Here is a 17,619-nt window from a genome sequence, read left to right on the forward strand (position 1 = left end):
GACCGCATGTTTTCGTTGCAGGCCGTGTCAGTGGCACTGTATTGTCCTCAAAGCGGGCAAAAAAGTTATTTAGTCTGCCTGGGAGCAAGACATCCTGGTCCGTGACTGGGCTGGGTTTCTTCCTGTAGTCCGTGATTGACTGTAGACCCTGCCACATGCCTCTTGTGTCTGAGCCGTTGAATTGAGATTCTACTTTGTCTCTGTACTGGCGCTTAGCTTGTTTGATAGCCTTGCGGAGGGAATAGCTGCACTGTTTGTATTCGGTCATGTTACCAGACACCTTGCCCTGATTAAAAGCAGTGGTTCGCGCTTTCAGTTTCACACGAATGCTGCCATCAATCCACGGTTTCTGGTTAAGGAATGTTTTAATCGTTGCTATGGGAACGACATCTTCAACGCAGGTTCTAATGAACTCGCACACCGAATCAGCGTATTCGTCAATGTTGTTATCTGACGCAATACGAAACATCTCCCAGTCCACGTGATGGAAGCAGTCTTGGAGTGTGGAGTCAGCTTGGTCGGACCAGCGTTGGACAGACCTCAGCGTGGGAGCCTCTTGTTTTAGTTTCTGTCTGTAGGCAGGGATCAACAAAATGGAGTCGTGGTCAGCTTTTCCGAAAGGGGGGCGGGGCAGGGCCTTATATGCGTCGCGGAAGTTAGAGTAACAATGGTCCAAGGTCTTTCCTCCCCTGGTTGCGCAATCGATATGCTGATAAAATTTGGGGAGTCTTGTTTTCAGATTAGCCTTGTTAAAATCCCCAGCTACAATGAATGCAGCCTCCGGATAAATTGTTTCCAGTTTGCAGAGAGTTAAATAAAGTTCGTTCAGAGCCATCGATGTGTCTGCTTGGGGGGGGATATATACGGCTGTGATTATAATCGAAGAGAATTCTCTTGGTAGATAATGCGGTCTACATTTGATTGTGAGGAATTCTAAATCAGGTGAACAGAAGGATTTGAGTTCCTGTATGTTTCTTTCATCGCACCATGTCACGTTAGTCATAAGGCATACGCCCCCGCCCCTCTTTTTACCAGAAAGATGTTTTTTCCTGTCTGCGCGATGCGTGGAGAAACCTGTTGGCTGCACCGCTTCGGAAAGCGTCTCTCCAGTAAGCCACGTTTCCGTGAAGCAAAGGACGTTACAGTCTCTGATGTCCCTCTGGAATGCTACCCTTGCTCGGATTTCATCAACCTTGTTGTCAAGAGACTGGACATTGGCAAGAAGAATGCTAGGGAGTGGTGCGCGCTGTGCCCGTCTCCGGAGTCTGACCAGAAGACCGCCTCGTTTCCCTCTCTTTCGGAGTTGTTTTTTTGGGTCGCTGCATAGGATCCACTCCGTTGTCCTGTTTGTAAGGCAGAACACAGGATCCGCGTCGCGAAAAACATATTCTTGGTCGTACTGATGGTGAGTTGATGCTGATCTTATATTCAGTAGTTCTTCTCGACTGTATGTAATGAAACCTAAGATGACCTGGGGTACTAATGTAAGAAATAACACGTAAAAAACCAAAAAACTGCATAGTTTCCTAGGAACGCGAAGCGAGGCGGCCATCTCTGTCGGCGCCGGAAGTAGTAGTCTATTGCAATAGATACTGGGTGCCTGAGAGTATGGACTGTTTGGATTTGTTTGGAGGATATGCTTCACTGCAGTCATTTTGAGCAGTGATAGGCTATTGCAACCACTGTTGGTATTGAGCTTGATAAAGTGTTGCTAGGATTTAGGGTTACAACGCTAGTTTCAAGCAGCATTGTTAACAAGCTTTGGTCATTAAAACATTGTTTGCAATAGAGATTTTATTTTTCATTGTCTTCTCTTCCCTGACATATTGTGCACAACAGGTGGTGCGCCTGGGTATGTTTGAAGTGCACTGCCACGAACTGGTCCGTGCCCTGGTGAAGCGTGCCGAGGGACTGCGGCAACATCTGGTCACACATATGTTGGAAAACCACCAGGAAATGAACAAGAAGTGAGTCACTTTTCTACCCTGTGAAGATTCCCATTCTCTCAGAATGAACCTTAGGTCTAAACAAAGCACACACAAAAATCATCCCTGAGGTCATTGCAGAAAGTGCTCTGTCAGAGTGAAGGTTCTCCTCAAGAAATACCTTGGGCATAAAAATACATTCTGCAATCAAACTTCTCACTTTTGACTAGGGATGCACGATATATCGGTGAACATATCGGAATCGGACAATATTAGCTAAAAATGCCATCATCGGTATCGGCCGATGTCTAGTTTAGCGCCTGATGTGAAAAAACGATGTCAAAGCTGATGATCATACCTATATAACGAAGGTACGTGACGTAATGACGCCACGTAAAATGTTGCGCTATACGTGCAACACAGCATTCCTAACTAGCCCACAATGTCTGCTGTGAGGATCTAGTTAACAGTACCAAGTGCGCTATTTTTCCGATGTTGTCCTACGGGAGTTAAACAGTAATAGCGTCACTGCTATTAGCTTCACAACATACATACTATGGAATGCCGTTTGGATCTTTGCGTGTCAAAAAAGATACAGTAGCACTGTCAAAGCTGTACAAAAAAGTCAGCAAACAAGCAAACTTCGGCCACGAACGATGTGTTTACAATACCGCGTTGGTAATAAAGCATCATTTGTTCGACCGCAACTCCTGGGGTAGCTAGCTTTAGCTTGGTACCTAGCTAGCACCAATACAACCAGCCTGAAAACAATGACCAGTAAAAACTGCAGTCATTTTCATTATTCTTAGCAATGATTTAGGAATCCTTGTGAGTAAGTATTGTTGTTTGCCTATTGAAATTGAACTTCAGGTCATGAAAATAAATAGCTAGTCAGCTACTTAACCCTGTTGCCCAAAGCTAACGTTATAAGCAGCCAGCTAGCTTCATCTGGCTAGTGAGGCTCGACCGGACCGGGTTATGTGTTGGTAAGCTAGCCACAATAAAAATTAGGCACAATAGTGGAATTTTCGGTTTGCCTTCAAAATAAAAGTATGTCATTCGACAGTGTTGCAAATGAATACAAATAGTAGAATTATGCCATACTTTTATGAAGGCTAACCGCAAAGTCCACTATTGTGGCTAATCCTTATTGTGGCTAGCTTCACATAGATGGGTGGGACCACCATTAATCAAATAAGAACTGTATTATAAATTAGGGTTATTTTAGATGATGACACCTAGCTATATAGTTAACTATAGCTACTTAAACAGATTATTTTGTTTTGCTATGTTTTTGAGGAAGAACATTGTTTGCATCCATGAGCTAGCTAGCTTTTTTTTATGAGCAGCACACTCAAGCCCAGACAACTTTAACAGCATCATAGCATACGTTTCGATGAATCGTTGTGACATATGAAATACGAGTGATAGTGTAATCAATGTGTAATAACTACGTAAAAAATGTATGAATGCTTTAAATTATTATGTGACGTGCAGTCATATTCAGGTCCTGATTGGTCAACAAGCTTATTTGACAAAATAGTGTTAAATAGTATGTTTTTTGACACGCAAAGACCCAAACAGCGTTCCATAGAAATCCTGGTTGAGAATGAAATGACTGAACAAATGAACTAAGGAATCATCGCAGCAAGTACGTGAAAGAAATTAGGTTTTGATTATGTTTTACTGGTAATGGCGACATACGTAAATGCCAACAAAATAACTTTTTGGTGTGTGTGTGTGTGTGTAACCTTTATTTAACTAGGCAAGTCACTTAATAACAAATTCTTATTTACAATGACGGCCTACCCCCGGCCAAAACGGGCGATGCTGGGCCAATTGTGGGCCGCCCTGTGGAACTCCCAATCACGGCCGGATGTGATACAGCCTGGATTCGAACCAGGGACTTTAGTGACGCCTCTCGCACTGAGATGCAGTGCCTTAGACCGCTGCGTCCATGTGTGTATGTTAAAGCTTAAAAGGCCGCAAAAATGTAAAATTTCGGTTATCGTGTGTGTGTGTCCTGTGTGTGCCTGTGTGTGTGTGACTGCAGGCTCTGTGATGAATTTGAGAAGATCGCAGATAATGCACTGAGCACCCCTCCCAACACACAGGAACTGATGGAGCTCAAGGTAAGTTCCCCCGTTACACTCGCTGCTGTAGTGTGTATCATGAGTGATTTGAAACCCAGACATAAAATACCATGATTTGGGGGATTTCCACAGAATGTAAACTATAGAACAGTCCTTTGGAGGAATGATTGTTGACAGATTTGACATTTGTATCTAAAATAATAATCTAAAAATAATAATACCAAAGTTACTGGAATCTTGAGTAATTTTGGTAATTAACAGAATATCTATAGCAATAGTTGTGGTAAAGAGGTCAATCGAACTCGACCAAAACAATGGAATTGCCATGGAAACACGTGGGGGAAAGGGTCGTGGGGGAAAGATCCTGAATCTCCTCATTGCCCCCCAGAAAAAGTAGCCTACATTTAGGCAATTGTTTATATGTGAATTTCACACCATGTTAACGTAAAAATCGGAGTAAAATGATTGTATGGATGTCAACCCCAACACGTTCATGTCATCGTCACCAATCAACTGCATTATGGTTAAAAACGACTTTGACTACCACCAACAATTTCTCTATGCTAACCAGCTTATTGACAGGTTGGTTGTTTAGCAATAAAAACAATGTGTGCACAACCATGGGACACAACAGATGAGGTTGGCTTAGATTGTTGACAACATGTAAGCTATATTTCATCTCTAATGTTTATTGAAAAGACAAATACATTTGCTGAATGACCACTCGTTGTTTCTCAAATACTTTGTTAGTTGTTGGTTAGCTAGCGAATTTTAGGCATATTAGCATTGACATGAAATCAGTCAAAACACCTCAAAACAAGACATGATCTCAATCGTGGACTACAGGAAAAGGAAGGTCGAACACGCCCCCATTCACATGGACGGGGTTGTAGTGGGGCGGGTCGAGAGTTTCAAGTTCCTTGGTGTCCACATCACCAACAAACTATCATGGTCTAAACACACCTAGAAAGTTGTGAACAGGGCACAACAACATATTTTCTCCCTCAGGAGACTGAAAAGTTTTGGCATGGGTCTCCAGATCCTCAAAATGCACCATCAAGATAATCTTGACCCGTTGCATCACCGCCTGGTATGGCAACAACTCGGCATCCAACCGTAAGGCGCTACAGAGGATAGTGTGTATGGCCCAGTACACCACTGGTGCCAAGCTTCCTGCCATCTAGGACCTATATATTAGGCAGTGTCAGAAGAAGGCCCAAAAAATGGTCAAAGACTCCAGTAACTCCAAGTCCTAGACTGTTCTCTCTGCTACTGCACGGCAAGCGGTACTGTAGCGCCAAGTCTAGGTCCAAGAGGCTCCTTAACAGCTTCTATTCCCAAGACGTAAGAGTGCTGAACAATTATTAAAATGGCCACCCCCCACTATTTACATTAATAACCCCCCCCCCTTTGTTTTTACACTGCTGCTACTCTCTGTTTATTAACTATGCTAAGGGATTGTAAGTAAGCATTTCACCTGTTGTATTCGGCGCATGTGACAAATACAATTTGACTTGATTTGATAACAAGATGACGCAAGCCACTTACGATTCCCCACATTACAGTTTCTTGTCATTCTTGCTAGGAATCTGGCCATACAGAATCACAACAACAGGCAGCCTTCTGCCCCATGGAACGCGCACATTGTTTTCGTCACGTTGTCAGCCAACCCATTTATAGGAATGTTAGTTAGCATTTAGCAGACACTTCTTCTAAACCTGAAAAGGGACAACATCTAAATGTTTTGCTCCGAAAGCAGTCAAATATATGAAAATCGGACTTAAGTGCCTGTTGTAATACATAAATCTTGAAGGATTTGACGAATATCCTCTTTGTTATATCAGATTGTTTGAATGTGCACCAATATGCTCAATGGGATGATCTGTGCTCCATTGACTCCTTTACTGCATCTACAGTTGAATTCGGAAATTTACATACACCTTTGCCAAATACATTTAAACTCAGTTTTTCACAATTCCTGACATTTAATCCTGGTAAGAATTCCCTGTTTTAGGTCAGTTAGGATCACCACTTTAAGAATGTGAAATGTCAGAATAATAGTAGAGAGAATAATTTCTTTCCTCACATTCCCAGTGGGTCAGAAGTTTACATACACTCAATTAGTATTTGATAGCATTGTCTTTAAAATGTTTAACTTGGATGAAACGTTTCTGGTAGCCTTCCACAAGCTTCCCAGCTCCTAACAGAGCTGGTGTAAGTGAGTCAGGTTTGTAGGCCTCCATGCTCGCACATGCTTTTTCAGTTCTGCACACACATTTTCTATGGGATTGAGGTCAGGGCTTTGAGATGGCAACTCCAATACCTTAACTTTGTTGTCCTTAAGTATGCTTGGGGTCATTGGCCATTTGGAAGACCCATTTACGACCAAGCTTTTAACTTCCTGACTGATGTCTTGAGATGTTGCTTCAATAGATCCACATCATTTTCTTCCTCATGACGCCCTCTATTTTGTGAAGTGCACCAGTCCCTCCTGCAGCAAAGCACCCCCACAACATGATGCTGCCAACCCTGTGCTTCACGGTTGGGATGGTGTTCTTCGGCTTGCAAGCATCCCCCTTTTTCCTCCAAACATAACAATGTTCATTATGGCCAAACAGTTCTATGTTTGTTTCATCAGACAGAAGACATTTCTCCAAAAAGTATGATCTTTGTCCCCATGTGCAGTTGCAAACCCTAGTCTGGCTTTTTTGTGGCGGTTTTGGAGCAGTGGCTTCTTCTTTGCTGTGCGGCCTTTCAGGTTATGTTGATATAAGACTCGTTTTACTGTGGATATAGATACTTTTGTACCTGTTTCCTCCAGCATCTTCACAAGGTTCTTTGCTGTTGTCCTGTGATTGATTTACACTTTTTGCACCAACATACGTTCATCTCTAGGAGACAGAATGCGTCTCCTTCCTGAGCGATATGACGGCTGCGTGGTCCCATGGTGTTTATGCTTGCTTACTATTGTTTGTACAGATGAACATGGTGTCTTCAGGCGTTTGGAAATTGCTCCCATGGATGAACCAAACTTGTGGAGGTCTACAATTTTTTTTCTGAGGTCTTGGCTGATTTCTTTTGATTTTCCTATGATGTCAAGCAAAGAGGCACTGAGTTTGAAGGTAGGCCTTGAAATACATCCACAGGTACACCTCCAATGATGTCAATTAGCCTATCAGAAGCTTCTAAAGCCATGACATAATTTCTGGAATTTTCCAAGGCACAGTCAACTTAGTGTATGTAAACTTCTGACCCACTGGAATTGTGATACAGTGAATTATAATTGAAATAATCTGTGTAAACATTCTTTGGAAAAATTACTTGTGATATAATCACTCACACCTAACCGACTTGCCAAAACTATCGTTTATTAACAAGAAATTTGTGGAGTTGTTGAAAAACTAGTTTTAATGTCTCTAACCTAAGTGTATGTAAACTTCTGACTTCAACTGCTTGTAATCTTATCTTTGGTAATTTATGATTTATATACAGTCGTGGCCAAAAGTTTTTGACACAAATATTAATTACCACAAAGTTTTCTGCTTCAGTGTCTTTAGATATTTTTGTCAGATGTTATTGTGGAATACTGAAGTATAATTACAAGCATTTCATAAGTGTCAAAGGCTGCTATTGACAATTTCCTGAAGTTGATGCAAAGAGTCAATATTTGCATTGTTGACCCTTCTTTTTCAAGACCTCTTCAATCTGCCCTGGCATGCTGTCAATTAACTTCTGGGCCACATCCTGACTGATGGCAGCCCCTTCTTGCATAATCAATGCTTGGAGTTTTTCTGAATTTGTTGGTTTTTGTTTGTCCATCCTCCTTTTGAGGATTGACCACAAGATCTCAATTGGATTAAGGTCTGGGGAGTTTCCTGGCCATGGACCCAAAATATCAATGTTTTGTTCCCCGAGCCACTTAGTTATCACTTTTGCCTTATGGCAAGGTGCTCCATCATGCTGGAAAAGGCATTGTTCGTCACCAAACTGTTCCTGGATGGTTGGGAGAAGTTGCTCTTGGAGAATGTGTTGGCACCATTCTTTATTCATGGCTGTGTTCTTAGGCAAAATTGTGAGTGAGCCCACCTCCTTGGCTGAGAAGCAACCCCACACATGAATGGTCTCAGGATGCTTTACTATTGGCCTGACACAGGACTGATGGTAGCGCTCACATTGTCTTCTCCGGACAAGCTTTTTTCCGGATGCCCCAAACAATCGGAAAGGGGATCCCTCAGCAATCTGTACCTTTTGCAGAATATCAGTCTGTCCCTGATGTTTTTCCTGGAGAGAAGGGGCTTCTTTGCGGCCCTTCTTGACACCAGGCCATCCTCCAAAAGTCTTCGCCTAACTATGCGTGCAGATGTACTCATGCTGCCATTCCTGAGCAAGCTCTGTACTGGTGGTGCCCCGATCCCGCAGCTGAATGAACTTTAGGAGACGGTCCTGGTGCTTGCTGGACTTTCTTGGGCACCCTGAAGCCTTCTTCACAATAATTGAACCGCTCTCATTGAAGTTTTTGGTGATCTGATAATTGGTTGATTTAGGTACAATCTTACTGGCAGCAATATCCTTGCCTGTGAAGCCCTTTTTGCGCAAAGCAATGATGACGGCATGTGTTTCCTTGCAGGTAACCATGGTTTACAGAGGAAGAACAATGATTCCAAGCACCAACCTCCTTTTGAAGCTTCCAGTCTGTTATTCAAACTCAATCAGCATGACAGCGTGATCTCCAGCCTTGTCCTCATCAACACTCACACCTGTGTTAACGAGAGAATCACTGACATGATGTCAGCTGGTCCTTTTGTGGCAGGGCTGAAATGCAGTGGAAATGTTTGTTGGGGATTCAGTTCATTTGCATGGCAAAGAGGGACTTTGCAATTGATCTGATCACTCTTCATAACATTCTGGAGTATATGCAAATTGCCATCATACAAACTGAGGCTGCAGACTTTGTTAAAATTAATATTTGTGTCATTCTCAAAACCACGACTGTACGTATAATATGTATTTTCAATTGTAGTATGCATTGTTTATATATGTCTCTATATTGTTCATGAGTGTCTAGTAAATAGAACATATGGTTGAAGAGAAAATATCCTAATTGATGAAAAAAGCATCTAATTAACAATGGCATAACCTCTGCGCCTCGTCCAACTATTTACTTTTTCACAACTAGTTTGACGCCAAAACATTGACAACAGATACATACTGACATAGTAAAAAAAAAGTGTAAAAAAATGTGAACGATTTAAGCAACAAAACATTATGACCCCATCACTGAAAGAAAAGATAACAATGTCCATAAGCCTTATTTGAACAGAGTGCAGAAGTCCAGGCACTAAATCAGACTGTTGGAATAAGAACATCAGTCATGATGTTCTCTTCTACACAGAAGGTCATACAAAATTATTGCCTGATGATTTTCAGAACTTCCTAATACCTTTCTGATGGATTTTAGTCACTTCAAACTAATCTTCCTTCATATTGAAATACGGCCAAAAGTACTGTCAGACTGATTTGTTAATAGACAATCATCGTCCCAATTAAAAAAGTAAACATTGGCTGTTGATTACATCCCTTTTTTTACATGGTGTTTTATATTGAAATGGGGTCGCGGGACAAAAAGGTTTGGTAGCCCCTGCTCTACGGGGCGTATCAAAGTTCCAGAGTTGGATCTCTGCTGCTTTTAGAGTTAGGATCCAATTTGTAAACATTACCAACAGAGTAAATGGTTTCAGGTTTCTCCACAAAAAAAATGAGAGAGGTGGTTCGCCACATTGTGGACTGGTTGTGCCACTATGTAAGAAAAATAAGAGAAAAAAATAAAAATGTTGTTGTCATCATATTTATTTGTTATCATACAAGGCAACATGTTTCTTTAGATTGCTGGAAATGGCAGTTACTGGTGTTCAAAAAAATCTTGAGTCCAAAGGGGCACTGCCCACCTCCGGGCCTACCCCCGGCCATACTCAGCAGCACCACCTTCTTAAAAAATCACCCTCTGCTGGTGATTTGCAGGGTGTCCAGTGATACAAGTAAAAGGAGGGCTGTAATTGTTTTTTTTTTGCCTACTATGCCAATTTCTCCATATAAAATGGGCCATAACTTTAACTCGCTGATATCCCACTGAAACTTTGATATGCCAGTAGAGTTTATTTTGTTCAACAATATATTGAAAAATGTGCCAAATCAATAGACAAATATTTTCAATAATAGGGATGTTTACATTTAACCATTAATTGTTTAGACAGCAAAAATACATTTGACCGGTCATGCTTATCAGTATAGGTTAATTTGCATAATTTTGTGGAATTTTATTTTTCACACGCGCACAGCCTACAGTCTAGTTTGAGGAGCGGAATAGCCTACCACCTGTCAGACAGTGAAAGTATATCCTCAAAAAGCCTGTAGGCTACTGGAGTGAAACCTGGTGGCCACAATTTAAAAATGAGCTATTTTTATTCATAAATCTCTTCTCGTAAAGCGCGCCTCCCATTCTCTATTCGGATGCATAGGCTATAGCCTTCCTACCGTTGACTATCAGTTAGTCATCCACCAGTGCAGTGTTTAATTTGAACAGGATCCGGCACCTCTCAAATTTGACTTTGTTTGTTCCTGCACCCATTTGCCCAGATCCGGTACCTTTCGCAGCATGATTTATTAATTATTTCGCTATTCGCACTGTAGACATTCTAATAATAGCGATCAGCATTAAATAAAGTTGCCTCCTCGTTATTTCTCCCACCCACCAGAAAGACCATCATGTAAAAGCGTGGTGATCCTTCTATGTAATCATCCTATCCTGCCACACTGATTCTAAACCTACTCCCTTATTTGTACATAGAGGTTATAGGGAGTGCCAGTGGGGTAAGTAACTGATCTTGACACAGATCTTGGTAGTGGTGGTCAGCTAGTGAAGAGGTCCCTATGTAATCATGTCACGTAGCCTAGTCTAGTCGTCTCCCTACTTCATTTGAATCGTGGGAAAGCCAAGTAAAAAATGTACATTTTTCAAGTCTAAAAATCCAGAGAAAGATGGTGAATCCAGAAGGCTTCTTAACAGCTTCTACCCCCAAGCCATAAGACTGCTGAACAATATTTTTTTACACTGTTGCCACTTGCTGTTTTTTACTGTGCATAGCATAGTCACTTTACCCCTACTTACATGTACAGTACCAGTGAAACGTTTGGACACACCTTCTCATTCCAGGGTTTTCTTTATTTTTTTCAATTTTCTACTTTGTAGACTAAAAGTAAAGACATCAAAACTATAAAATAACACATTTGGAATTATGTAGTAACCAAAAAAGTGTTGAACAAATCAACATTTATTTTATATTAGAGATTCTTCAAAGTAGCCACCCTTTGCCAGCCAAATACCAGCAAACACATCTGTAAATAAAAGTAAGCATCACTATGACCTTCTAGTTTCCTATTCCCAGAATTTACCACATTCTATCCCACTTTACCAGGCGTTTGTGGACAAGGTGGAGGCCACGGAGATGCCCCTCCTGGAGACCAAGCTGTCAGAGTCCAAGACCCGTCTTTGTTTCCTAGTGGACTATGTCACCTTCTCCCCTCTGGACATGCGCCTCAACCGGCAGACCTTCCAGTGGCACACACGAATGCCCTCCATCTTCGAGGAGCACCGGCAGATCACCAGGGAGAAGACAGAGCAGTACCAGGGTGGCCTTAAGGTCAGTTAGACAGCAGAGGGAGGGAGAGTGAAAGTTAAAAAAAACAAAAAACATATTGGGTGTATTCATTAGTGCTCATTGTAGTAAAACACTGCAACTGAAAACACCAATTAGTGTTTATTATTGGACCAGGTCCAGGTAGTCCCTCCCTGTTTCATTCTGTTTTCGTCAGTTTGGTGCCTGATGAACATGACCCTGATAATCTGTCTAAGCCACTCTTGAAAGTTAACAGTACACCAAACCCTCACAATAACCTAAAACAACCAATTATCCTCCACCTCACATCAATGACATACAGTACTTTGTATTAAAATGACCTTGCAACAAAACTCCAGCATAAATCACTACATATCACCATTCATTTAAAAAGTTGTCATGTCCAGACCATTTATTAACTTCTATTTATTCAGGGTAGCCCAATTGAGACCACAGTCTCATTCCCAATGGTGCCCTGAGTACAAACATTGTCTCACAAACAGGAAGTAAAATGTACCTTACAAATAAAACCAGAAGAATATACATAACCACAAGGCACAACCTCAACACCACAATGTCAACAAATAAACCACTACCATCAATCGAAACAACTGCAAACCTCAATTCATTCAACACCCGAGTCCTAAACTCCCCAAGTGGCACCAGGGAACAAGATGCAAGGAATTTAGTAGGTTATTCCAACAATGTTGGCACTAAAACTAAAGGAGGATTTACCTAAATTGGTCAAGACCCGAGGGACCTCAAGAGTTAACCAATCCTGCGAGCGGATTTGGTAGCTCATTCTTTTATACGTTAGCAACACAATAGGTAAATTGGAAGCTTGTGTAGAAGAGCTTTGTAAACAAAAAATATATAATTAAGTGATCTATGGGACTTTAATGAGGACCAGCAAACCTTTTTGATGCAGGATGCAGTATTAAAACTGTCACCTGTGATAAAGCGAAGGGCACTACCGTAGACAGCATCCAAAGTTCTAAGAGTAGTGGCTGCTGCAAACTGGTAAATGGTGTCACCATAGTCAAGAACTGTCAGGAAAGTTGACAGTACAATCTGCTTCCTGCTATTTAGGGTGAGGCAAGATCTATGTAAAAAAAAATAATCTTTGCTTTAAATCTTTGCTTTTCAACTAGCTCATTCATATATATTTGTTTAAACATTAAGTCTTTGTCAATCCATGCCCAGATATTTCTGGTGGGAACCCGATCGATGGGAGAACCATCCAATTAATAAATGCAGTATTTTGTCAATCTGGATTGTTTTTGTGAGAGTTAGAGAGCAACATATATTTAGACTTGCCCACTTTAAGTACAAGTCCACTGACTCACCTACTTTGATAGTGCATACGCACAATTATCTCAAAATGTGTATCTCTCCCACTGTATTTCCTCTTTAGCTGCGGTGTGAGAGGTTTGTGGAGGAGCTAGAGAGCTATGCCAAGCAGGTGGAGGAGTTTGTCACCTTCGGGGACCTGTCCGAGCTCAGCAAGTACCTGAAAAAGGCACAGACCCTTAACTCCAAACTGGACACCGCCATGGAGAAGGTGAGGAGGATTGGGAACCTCAGCTTTTCGCCAGGGCTTTATGCAATTAGCATGCTTGCTGAAAGGGGTTGATCTGAAAATAACAGTGGACAATAAAATATTATTGTTCTTCTCTGAAATGACTGTAGAGGGCAGCAGAGACAGTATGATAAAGTGATGATGTGTGTTTGTGTTTACATATGGTGTGCAGGTTCAGTATCTCCAATAACACACAGCCTCATGTATTTAAAAAAAACTGTTTCACACTGAGTCATTTCTTTGACAATTAATTAATGATGGCTTTCTTATGTTACCACTGTAATTGCCCATGGCAGTCCACTTTGCCTTGACGTCTCTGTCTCCACCTCCCTTCCCCCTACAGATCGAAGGCTTCAACCAGGAGGAAGAGGCCTTCAACTGGCCCGTGTCCCAGTACCCACAGCGCAAGAAGGTCCAGGACCGCCTGCTCCCCTTCCTCCGCCTCTACGAGACGGCTGCAGAGTTCCAGAACCAGCACCATAAATGGGTTCACGGGCCACTGTCCGCGGTCAACCCAGACAAGGTGGAGGGCGATGTGGGCAACTATTGGCGTGCCCTTTACAAGCTGGAGAAGGGTTTCGGGGATACGCCCAAGGCTCTGCACATTGCTAGCCGTGTTAAGGCTGAGGTGGAGGCCTTTAAGGAGCACATCCCCCTCGTACAGGTATGTAGCGATTGATTGAAAATCTTTGCACTTGAAAACTTAATCTAACACCTGCCTCAGACCACTCATAGAACAGCTAAGGCTGTCGTTAATGCTTTTTTTGCCCACCAGCGTCACTTAAACACAGAAGATCTCCTCTAAACTTATCCGTCTCACTGTGACCGCCGATAACTTCTGAACAAAGTTGACTACGAATACAAAGTTGCCAATGTCTTTGCAATTGATACAAACAAGCAATGTATAAAATTATGATTCAAATGAAAACCAAGATGAGTGCATTCAAATATACACTGTGTACAAAATATTAGGAACACCTTCCTAATGTTGAGTTGCACCCACTTTTTCCCTTAGAACATGCTCAATTCGTCGGGTGTCGAAAGGTTGATTCCAATGCTTCCCAGAGTTGCGTCAAGATGGCTGGATGTCCTTTGGGTGGTGGACCATTCTTATTTTTTCGGGGGGTGGATCAGCTTTAATATTGCGGCTTCCATCATTGTAATTGGCTGCATCATTTCCAACCCCCCATATATATTTTGTTGTTGTAAATATATATATTAATTTAAAGATATATATTTTTTAAATATATTTTCCTTGTTTATTGTTTTCCCCTTACCATACCACCCCTCCCCTAATTGGGGTAAACTAATGGACAACAATACATAGGCTTCCGCTTCTAGCTTATCAGTATATCACTTAGCAGTATATTTTACATCAGATATATTTTGTTTGTTTTTGGTGGACCATTCTTGATACACACGGTAAACTGTTGAGCGTGAAAAACCCAGCAACGTTGCAGTTCGTGAAAAACTCAAACCAGTCCACTTGGCACCTACTACCATACCCTGTTCAAAGGCAGCTCTGTTTATAGCTCCTAAGCAACTTTGCAGTATTTTTTTTGTATTGTTATTTCTTTCATCATTAGTGGCCCAGAATGTTTTTTTTGTGTTATGTGTTATTACATACAGCCTGGAAGATCCTTTATTCATACCCCCAAGGCAATTGAACTTGTCCCAGAGGCTGCTCCAAGACACCGCCGGCGGAGAAGAGGTATTCAGAGTGGACTTCTAGTCTGACTCAGGAGGAATGCACACCTTCTGAGTATATTACTCGCTAAGGTTCAATCTCTTAACAATAACGTATACCAGCTCAGGGTGAGGATCTCCTTCCAGAGACATCAGGGACTGTAACATGCTCTGTTTCACGGAATCATGGCTCTCTCCGGATATACTGTCCCCTTCCATATAGCCAGCTGGGTTCTCAGTACATGCAGGCTATATCATGCAGATAAGAATGAACTCTCCAGGAAGAAGAAAGGTGGAGATCTATGTTTCATAATTAACTACTCATGGTGTGATTGTGGTAACGTACAGGAACTCAAGTCGTTTTGTTCACCCATCCTAGAATACCTCACAATCGAATGCTGACTGTATTACCTCTCAAGTGAATTCTCTTCGGTTATTATCACAGCCATGTATATTCCCCCTCAAGCGGATACCACGATGGCCCTCAAGGAACTACAATTGACTTTGTGCAAACTGGAAACCGCATATCCTGAGGCCGCATTTATTGTAGCTGGGAACTTTAACAAATTAAATCTGAGGTAAATGCTGACGAGGTTCTATCAACACATTGCTTGTAGTACTCGCGCATCAAAAACTCAACCATTGTTACTCTCCCTTCCAGGAAGGCTACAAGGACCTCCTCCGCCATCTCTTCGGCAAATCAGATAACGATTCCATTCTCCCTTCCTATAGGCAGAAACTCAAACAGGATGTTCCTGTGCTAAGGTCTATTCAATGCTGGTCTGACCAATCGTAATCCATGCTTCAAGATCGTTTTGCGTTTGCAAACGACACAACAGTAGTAGAACTGATTACCATCAATGACAAGACAGCCTACAGGGAGGTGAGGGCCCTGGCTGTGACATGGTGAGGTTGCACCCAGGTGCAGAGAAGAGACCAGACGAGGAATTAGTGGTTAAGGATAAACATAATACTTTACTGAGAAATGGTAACGGAAGGCTCACAGTAACACTGGGAAAAAACCAATTCTCAAACTCACTCAGGAGACCAACGCACACGGCACACAATTCAAGCTTAAGCAAAAGTCAACAGAAAACACACCTCTTTTAGGGAAATCATATTGAGTAAATAGGACACACCTGACTGTCATTAATGTCTCTAGGATGGTCTCTGCCGCCCTCTGGTGACAGGTGGAGCCATGACACTGACGGAGTGGTGCCAGGTAAATTATCTCTCCCTCAGCATTAACAAAATGAAGGAGCTGATTGTGGACTTCAGGAGACAGCAGAGGGAGCACGCCCCAATCCATGCTTCAAGATTGTTTTGATCATGTGGACTGGGATATGTTCCGGGTTGCCTATGAGAATAACATTGACGTATACACTGACACACAGACTGAGTTCATCAGGAAGTGTATAGGGGATGTTGTTCCCACTGTGACTATTATAACCTACCCAAAACAAAAAACATGGATCGATGGCAGCATTCGCGGAAAACTCAAAGCACGAATCACTGAATTTAACCACGGCAAGGTGACTGGGAAAATGGTTGAATACAAACACTGCAGTTATGCCCTCCATAAGGAAATCAAACAACCTGGATTTGAGGATAACACAGTGCCATCGACGCGGGCTGTTCTCAAGGACTGTGGGCTCTCGTTCCCTGTTGTCAACATGAGTACGGCATTTAAGCATGTTATCCCTTGCAAGTTTCCCGTCCCAGACAGCATCCTTAGCCGAGCATGTGCAGACTAGCTGGCTGGAGTGTTTACAGACATATTCAATCTCTCCCTATCCCAGTCTGTTGTGCCCACTTGCTTTAAGATATCCACCATTACTCCTGTACCCACGAAAGCAAAGGTAACTGAACTAAATGACGATCACCCCTTACCACCCACTCCTGTCTTCATGAATTGCTTTGAGAGGCTAGTTAAGAATCATATCACCTCAACCTTACTTAATACCTAGACCCACTTCAATTTGCATATCGTCTCAATAGATCCACGGACGAAGCAATTGCCTTTGTACTCCTCTATCCCATCTGGACAAGAGGGCTAACCCTGCACCTTAAAGGCTGCTGCCCTATGTACATAGACATGGAATCACTTTAATAATAGAACACCTGTATAATAGAACACTAATAAAGTTTACATAGCGTTATACTCATTTCATATGTATATACAGGGTTCTAGTCAATGCCACCCTATTAAACTACTGCTGTATATATACTATTCTATCCTACGTATTCTACAGATATACTAAATATTCAATCCGCATACCGTCCATAATGTCTATACATCCCATCACACGCACATACAGTGTCTTCAGAAAGTATTTCAGACCCCTTGACTTTTTCCAAATTTTGTTATATTACAGCCTTATTCTAATATGGACTTTAAAAAATCATCAGCAATCTACAAACAATACCCCATAATGCCAAAGCAAAAACTGGTTTTTAGACATTTTTGCAAATGTATTTAACAAAAATAACTGATACCTTATTTACATTAGCATTCAGACCCTTTGCTATGAGACTTGAAATTGAGCTCAGGTGCATCCTGTTTCCATTGATCATCCTTGAGATGTTTCTACAACTCGATTGGAGTCCACCTTTGGTAAATTCAATTGATTGGACATGATTTGGAAAGGCACACACCTGCCTAT

At 41.9% G+C, this 17,619-nt stretch overlaps 1 protein-coding gene across 1 annotated transcript in view; it reads left to right on the plus strand.

Moving 5' to 3' along the window:
- Positions 1 to 17,619, plus strand: part of dnah7 (dynein, axonemal, heavy chain 7) — a 230,777-nt gene that overhangs the window by 16,216 nt on the left and 196,942 nt on the right. The window contains exons 13-17 of the mRNA XM_021596897.3: positions 1,840 to 1,967; positions 3,979 to 4,057; positions 11,491 to 11,715; positions 13,106 to 13,252; positions 13,614 to 13,934. Of these exons, the coding sequence (XP_021452572.3) occupies positions 1,840 to 1,967; positions 3,979 to 4,057; positions 11,491 to 11,715; positions 13,106 to 13,252; positions 13,614 to 13,934 (900 nt within the window). The remainder of the gene's footprint in view (positions 1 to 1,839; positions 1,968 to 3,978; positions 4,058 to 11,490; positions 11,716 to 13,105; positions 13,253 to 13,613; positions 13,935 to 17,619) is intronic.

This window comes from Oncorhynchus mykiss, chromosome 3 (assembly GCF_057628025.1).
Source record: "Oncorhynchus mykiss isolate SJ-2025 chromosome 3, ASM5762802v1, whole genome shotgun sequence".
In the NCBI taxonomy this organism is placed as follows: Eukaryota; Metazoa; Chordata; class Actinopteri; order Salmoniformes; family Salmonidae; genus Oncorhynchus; species Oncorhynchus mykiss.